The sequence below is a fragment of the Rhincodon typus genome, chromosome 30 (genome assembly GCF_021869965.1).
Source record: "Rhincodon typus isolate 14 chromosome 30, sRhiTyp1.1, whole genome shotgun sequence".
NCBI lineage: Eukaryota > Metazoa > Chordata > Chondrichthyes > Orectolobiformes > Rhincodontidae > Rhincodon > Rhincodon typus.
In genome coordinates, this window is record NC_063361.1 from 26,878,925 (window position 1) to 26,887,064 (window position 8,140).

An 8,140-nucleotide genomic window follows, 5' to 3' on the forward strand; every position below is an offset into this window, starting at 1 on the left:
GAATTTTGAGCATTAGTCTAATTCTGTATTTAGCATCTGCACATTTTTAAAAAGGTAGATTTTGAAACCATAAAAAAGGATAAATTTAATTAAAATCTATTTTATTCAGAAAGTAGCACTAGATTTGGTCTTTGAACTTGGAGCAATTGCTGCAGAGTAACATTTCTTTTTCACCTATTTTCAGCTGAGGTTTCGGAATTCAAATATTAGCCACTTCCTAACCCAATATCCATTTAAAATAATTGCGTTATGTGCGAAGAGCAAGCTATTAGTTTTTTTTGAAGTTTGGTATTAATGAGTTGCTCATGGGAGCAATTCCATAAATGTTAATCACATCCTCCAATTGTTTTGTTTTGTCAAGGAAATGTTTGCTATAGTATTTCCATTTTCTCCACCCTTACTTAGGTCGCCAATTAATTTTTAAATTGGGTGGCACTTGTTTCAGATTGCTGGCGTCATCCAGAAATTCCTGCTTTCATTTGTGGTGCTACCATTAGAATACTATTGCTATCTACTGTTAATTCAAAGTCACTTTTCCTTAAGAAATCAAATTATCCAGTAATTGAAAATTAAGCAAGTTTAATGAAACAGCACAGGAGGCAATTTTTGCTTGATTTCATTTTAAATTAGCAGTTAATTTGAATTAAGCAACTCTAAGGCTAAACAAGTAAATTATTGCTAAACTGAGGTAGAAGCCTTGAGCTTTTCATCCTGTACTAGCTAGGACTGAAATGCAAAACAAAACAACTTCAGAAAGGAGGCAATTTTGCGTGTTCTTTTCTACTCCAATATTAAGAGCTGCTTTATTATTGCAGTGTTTAAATTAGTAGATTCTAAACCACACCATTTTAAATAAATACAAAGTTTTGGTGCCTCTTATTTCTGTACTGTGCCTTAAAACCCTTGCCTTCTATTATTTTGTCCTTTGCTTTTTTAACTAACGTACCACCTTTCTCTATCTCTTTTTATCAAAAATTATTCTATGAATCTGACATCATTCTTTTACCAACCTTCATTCTTCCTTCTCTTAGCTACTATCATCCAGTTTGATGGTGGAAAAATCTTAAAATATATGGCTGTTTACTAAAAATCCTGGTTTAAAAACATCAAGCTGTTTTGTCAGATGAACATACTTATTAGTGACCTGGTTGAATGAGTAAACTTAGCCAGTGGACTACAGAGTTTTAATAGGGTAAACAACATATTCTGCTTGCTGTCGGTTTCTTGAAGTCCTATTTCTGCTGTGTTCCAAATTGAAGAAGAATGGACTAACCTTGGGTGACTGTCTGTGTGGAGTTTACAAATTTTCCCCTTGTTTGCATGAGTTTCCACCAGGTGCTTCAGTGTCCTCCCATACTCCAAAGGTGTGTGGGTCAGGTGGATTGGCCATGCTAAATTGTCCCGTAATGTCCAGGGATGTGCAGACTAGGTGGATTAGCCATGGTAAATGTAGGGGTTTATGGAGATGGGGCTGTGAGTCTAGATGGAATGCTGTTTGGAGGGTCAGTGCAGACTCGATGGGCCAAATGGCCCCTATCTGCACTGTTAGGATTCTGTGACTTTGCTGAATGTGTTAGTGCATGAGAATTGGTTATGGATTATTCCCACATCAGACTTGGTTGCATCATGAACGTTGATGCTTCTGTTTTCTGTAATATATAACTGTTCAAACTTTGTTCTTAAAAAGTAAAATCACAAAATTAGTTGTGTCATTCATTTTCACAAAGTGAGAGCTGTGACAATCCCAACATTTTGGCTCATCTAAAAACATCTTGGGAAGGCCGTGTTGAGGTGTCTTTGGAAACCTTCTACTCCATGTACAATTTGGAACAGTGCTTGACTTGGAGGTGATGAAGTTCCAATGCATCCTGCCCTCCTTTCTGGTGAAGGTCATGTAGGATATTCGGCCATCAGATACAGGAGCACAGTCAGGCTGTTGGGCCCATCAAGCCTGCACTGCCATTCGACCATGACTGATGGTTTCTCAACCCCATTCTCCCGCCTTCTTCCCATAAACGTTGATCTCCTTAATAATCAAAAACCTCCCTATCTCTGTCTTAAATACACTCAATGAATTGGCCTCCAAATCCTTCTGCAGCAATAACTTCCACAGAATAACCAGCCTCTGGCTGAAGAAATTCGTCCTCATCTCACTTCTGAAAGGTTGTCCCTTATTCTGAGGCTGTGCCCTCAAGTCCTGGTATCTCCTAGCAGAAGCATCTTCTCCACAGTCACTCTATCCAGGCCTCTCAGTATTCTGTAAGTTTCAATCAGATGCCCCCCTTATTAAAACAAAGCCCAAAACTGCTCACAGTATTATAAATGTGGTCTGACCAGAGCCTTACACAGCCTCAGCAATGCATCCTTGCCCTTTATACTCCAGCCTTCTTGAAATAAATGCTAACATTGCATTTGCCTTTTGAACTGCCACCTGAATCTGCATGGTAATCTTCAGAGATTCCTGAACTAGGACTCCTAAGTCCTTTTGTGCTTCAGATTTCCAAAGCCTTTCCCTGTTTAGAAAATAGTCTACACTTCTATTCTTTCTGCCAAAGTACATAACTTCACCTGTTCCACATTGTATTCATAAGCCACTTCTTTGCCCACTGCTAGCCTGTCCAGGTCCTTCTGCAGCCTCCCTGCTACCTCAGCACTACCTGTGCCTCCATCTATTATCCCATTTAGAATTTCTCCTGATATCTATTCTTTGCAACTTGTTTACCTGTTCAAGCTATTGCACTTTGTGTTGAACTAGCAATTTATGTAGAGGAGTCTGGAGTTTGATGCAATCTCCAACCAGTTCAAAAGGCAATGAGAGAAGTACAGAACTAGTGAAGGAATGGAATTATAATTTGTTGAAATTGAAAAAATATTTGTTTTGTGCATGAAGTTATCTCTACATTTTAAAAATAATTCTTCTCTAAATTTGCTGGTTCCTTAATTCTGCCCAAGCCATGCTACATTCTGTAGTTGTTCAATAATCTGTTAGACTTGAGTATGATCTATACTTCCTAGCTATTTGATCCTGAGGGGACTTGATCAGCTGACTGTTGAAAGGATGTTTCCTCTTGAGAAGGGAGACACTAGGGTTATAGTTTAAAAATAAGGGATCACCCATTTAAGATAGAGATGAAGGGTTGAGTCTTTCAAATTCTTTTCCTCAAAAGGCAGTGTACGCCAAATCTTTAAATATTTTTTAATGCAGTGGTAGATATATTCTTGAGTACCATGCAGAAATGAAGAATTATTGGACATATGCAGAAATGTAAATTTGTGATTAAAATCAGGTCAGCCTCAATCTTATTGAACAGCAGAGCAGGCTCAAAGGGCAGAGTGACTTACTGTATTCCATGTTCGTACGATGTTCATTTCCAACTATAGTTTGCCTAGTATTCAGTCTGATCACTCCATTATATTTCTTGTCTCCTCCAACCAGTTACCTTCCCCAATTGCTTTCAAATTATCAAATAGAAATTATCTGCAGGAAACAATATTTCATTCCTTACGTGTTACAACTTGCTAAAAGCTAATTTTTTTTTATTTTGCTAAGAGTTCACCTTTGAAAAGTTCCTTTCTGAAAAGTTTTCAGTGTTTTCTTTTTTTTTGCCAAAAATGTTCCTCATTTTAATGCACTGTTTGTTAGTTATTCAATGCTAAATTTCACATTTGTTAAGAAAAAATTGAATTAAAATGTGAAAAATGCACAAGCATGAGATTTTCTAATTTTCATTGACATTACATGTAGAACGTCACTTAAGTATTTCTATTAACTAGAGCATCCTATATCCCATGTCTGCTGATGTAATGTCAACCTGGAGAGTTTACTTTATTTTTAGGCTGTGCACATTGGTTCTGTTATTGGTGTCAACTCGTAATAAAATTTCAGTCTTTAACAGATCAATCATTAAGGCTGCATAACTTTCCTTTGAGCATTATTAGTAACAATTGTGTTTTGCCAGAATAAACTATTTCATTAAATAACATTAAGATCAAATAAGTGCTAGGCAATGACCATCTCCAACTAGAGAGAATTGAACCATCACTCTTTGACATTCAATGGCATTACCATCACTGAACCCCCTACTATCAAAATCTTGGGGTTACCATTCACCCAAATTTAAACTAGACTAGCCATATGAATGCAGTGGCTACAAGAGTATGTCGGGGATAAGGAATCCTGCAGCCAGTAATTCTCCTGCCCTATTCCCCAAAGCCTGTCGACCATCTACAAGGCATACGTTGGGAGCATGATGGAATACTGCCCACTCACCCTTTTGCCCTGTGACCATGTTTGGATAATCAAAAGTGATTTACCTGCACCTTGTCCAATTAGGTCTACTATATTCGCTGTTCACAATGTGGTCTCTAATTTGGGGAAACAAAACGCAGGCTGGGTGGCAGCTTTGCTGTATAACTATGGTCTGCAAAAATGACCCTGCGCTTTTGGTTGCCTGCCACTTCAGTACATTCCAGTGTTCCCTGGCCAACATTTCCACCTCAGGCATGCTGCAGTGCTTCACTGAGGCTCATTGTAAGCTGAAGCACCCAGGTACCTCACAGCCTTCAGAACTCAATATTGAGTTTAACAATTACATAATGTGAACACCCTCCTGCATGTTTGCTACCATCCTGTATGTTCGCTACCCTCCCCCCATACTCCACATTCTGATCTGTATAGGTTGCTCCTAGCACAGCCAGCCACTTTCAACCATTTATACTTCTCATTGGCACCTTACCAAGCATTTTTGTCTCTCTCTGTTGACTGTGTACTGTATTCACTGTGCATTCCCTGTCCCAGTCCCACATATTCTCAGTTCTTTGACAGGCTAATATAGTAAAAAAAAAAAATGGGGATTATCTGCACCAGATTGGCAACTTTGGGTACTGACCATCTTGATTGACAGAGTACTTCGCCGATGAGCCCTCTCCTGATGTTTAGCACTTTTACCAACCACTCTCCTAGACCCTTCTGCACTCCTTGGCCACCATTTCAGGTTGATAATAGCCCCTAAATTTCATCAACAAATTGGGAAACCCTATGAGAGAGGTTACTTGCATAGTCTAAGTTAAGAAACATAGAAAATTTACAAAAATGTTAGGCACTGCACTTCAAGACGCTTTGTCAAATGATTGAAACCTCAAGATGTTTTAACATTTTTTTGAGAAGAATTGAGGGAATAATGAAGTAGCTTACAACTGGGAAAAGAATTGCAATCCTCTAATAAATACATACGGTTAAAGCTGTGTTTTAATTTCACAGAGAGGCTGAATTATTTAAAGAACAAGGCAATGCATTTTACGCAAAGAAGGACTACAACGAAGCATTTAATTACTACACAAAAGCAATAGGTAAGTATTTGTTTTAAGCCACCTCCTGATGCAGTTCCCTTAGGGAGTTTGTGAATTTTGTTATAAAACTTTGAAAATTATGTAACAGTTCTGCCCTATCTTAAATGCTTGAATTCAATTAAAATGACTTACTGCCATTTCTTTCCAGAGAATTTTCCCAAAACTGTTATCAAACAAGATATGGATCACTCAACATCTCTGAGCATAATTGCAAGCACACTTGACTGACACAACTAAAGCGATATTTCTTTGCTTCTGCAAACACAAACATAAAATTTGGTAGTTCCAAACCTCATTTTGGTGGCTGTGGGCCACTGTATAAAACTGTCCCCAAAATTGTGGTGATTTCTAATATAAAAACAAGGAGTGTTGGTGTAACTTGTGAAGTCAGGCTGAATATGTGGAGAGAGAAGCAGCGACGACATTTCAAGTCCACCTGTTCTGGAGAACAGTCATTGGATTCGAATCTCCGGTTTCTCTCAACATGGATACTGCCAGATCTTCTGAATTTTTCCAACACTTCCTGTTTTTATTTCAGCTCTTCAGCACCCATGTTATTTTACTTTTATTTACCATGACTTGATTTGGAAAGTGGCAGAGTTTGCACTACTGTGATTGTCAGGGCAGAGTACAAGGAATCAGTTGTGTCTCTAACTGGCATCATACCTGGTTAAATGATGCTTAATGCTGTACTTCTAATGTCAGCACGTCAAGTGTTGAGTCCTCCATAAAACCCAATCAAAAAATTAATCTAACAAATAGCAGCTACATTTATTGATTCTGACTGGACAGAAGGTGAATAAGATGTGTGGTGCAAAAATGTCCTGTTAATTTATTTGGCAAGGAAAGAATATCAGATTGACATTTTCTGTTGAATTGCTATGTTCAGTTTGTGCAGATTGAAAATGATGATCTTTCTAGTACAGTGTAATATTAAGAATAGAGCAAAGTAACTTCACCCATTAGGATGCTAGGATTGGCTTGAGTTTTATCGGGAACAAAGACAGCAGTTGCTGGAAAAGCTCAGCAGGTCTGGCAGCATCTGAAGAAAAAATCAGAGTTAAAGTTTTGGGTCTAGTGACCCTTCCTCAGTTCTGTTTTTGTTCCTGATTTACAGCATCCGCAGTTCTTTCAGTTTTTATGTAGATTTTATCAGCTCTGTTCAAGGAAGCTGGAGTGAAATGGAATCCAGCTTAACTTGTGCTTAAATGGTCTCTGTCAAGGGGCTCATGCATCAAAGAATGATACAGATATGAGGTACTAGAGAGTTGCTAACGGTTGAGGATTCAAATGCCATTCTTTTAAGCTAGAGAAAATTGGAGCAAAGGTGAAAATATGGTACAAGTGCCTTTAAAAGTTATAAGTAATCTTGGCACAATGTTAATTTTAATCTGTAGTTCTTTTCAGAACCAGAGCTCTTTTAACTTTAAAGAATTGTTAAATATTGTTTTTTTTTAATTATCACGGTTAAAAGGATAAAGGTAGAGTAGGATTTCACAGGATTGCTCCACAAGTTTTGTTACCGTTTTCCTAATATAAAGGGATATTTTACTGGCAGTCCTTCCAATCATAACTTGTGAAAGGCAGCTTATATGTTGCTTTATGTTCGGCAACATGGCAATATTCTGAATCAAATTTTTGTAACTGAATTCCACACTCTGAGGTTGAGAAAATAATTTCCTTTTCACTAGACAGCAAAAGCTTAATGACAGGTAAGAACTTAAAGCCATCGACAAAACCAGAGTAACCCTGAACTGTTTACTTGTTTAACATAAACCAAAGGAATCAACCTTTGGACTGTTTCTTCCACAGAAGAATTGTCTGTTTACCTGTAGAGCTTGAGAAAACATCTTACTAAACAAAAAAGGGTTGGCTGTCATTTCAATGAGCATTGGAAAATAAAGCAGTATAAAGTTGATTCCTGGTCAGTAGACCATTCAGATATCTTCAAATTAGGGGATGGAACATTATAAAAGACTTGTTTAAGCTCCTGAAGGAGATTTATAGGTAACTACTCATCAGTGGCTGACGTTGACTATAGAGTTTACTTTCTCCTTTTAAAGACATAGGAGGTATAATTACAAATGTGTGTCTGATTGTTAATGCAAAGTAATAGTTCAGCATTTGCCATTTCTCCGATCTGTTCAACAACTCCTAGCAAATGTACATTTGTTTTCCCAGATATCTGTCCTAAAAATGCCAGTTACTATGGCAACCGAGCAGCAACTCTTATGATGATTGGTAAGTTCCAGGAGGCTCTTGAAGATGCACAGCAGGCTGTGAGGCTGGATGACGCTTTTGTGAGGGTATGTCATGGATATATTGATTTGTAGTATAGGGTATTAGTGAATTTCTGTGTCTTTTTTGTTATTGTATAATAGATGACAGAATTCTCTTTTATGTTTTTCATTTCATTCTCCACTATCCTCATTGAATTGTTGCTAACCTCAATCTCTGAAATTTTGTTCACTTTTGTCTTTTCCCCTCTATGGCTGATGAATGTACTCGCATTCACTTCACATCATCGTGAATGCTTTATTTTCTTCATGAAGTGTATTGACTCACTTTAAAACAAAAGTTATCATGTAGGTAAAACTCTAATGTATACAGTGGTAAATTGTACCTTTTGAGATAATTCAAGAGAAGTAGATTTTAAATATTTAAATATGTTTTAGTAAATTTGCACACTTGTTAGCTTGATCTGTGAATTAGCTTCTGGAATGAACTGAAAATTAGTAGGGTTGTCAGTGGTAGTAGGAACTGCAGATGCTGGAGAATCCGAGACAACAAG

At 37.5% G+C, this 8,140-nt stretch overlaps 1 protein-coding gene across 1 annotated transcript in view; it reads left to right on the forward strand.

Annotated features, from left to right (window-relative positions):
• Positions 1 to 5,255: 5,255 nt before the first annotated feature.
• dnajc7 (DnaJ (Hsp40) homolog, subfamily C, member 7) overlaps positions 5,256 to 8,140 on the forward strand; it is a gene marked incomplete at its 5' end in the record, with an annotated part of 33,653 nt that continues 30,768 nt past the window's right edge. The window contains 2 exons of the mRNA XM_048614417.1: positions 5,256 to 5,349; positions 7,531 to 7,655. Coding sequence (XP_048470374.1) covers positions 5,256 to 5,349; positions 7,531 to 7,655 — 219 coding nt within the window. The remainder of the gene's footprint in view (positions 5,350 to 7,530; positions 7,656 to 8,140) is intronic.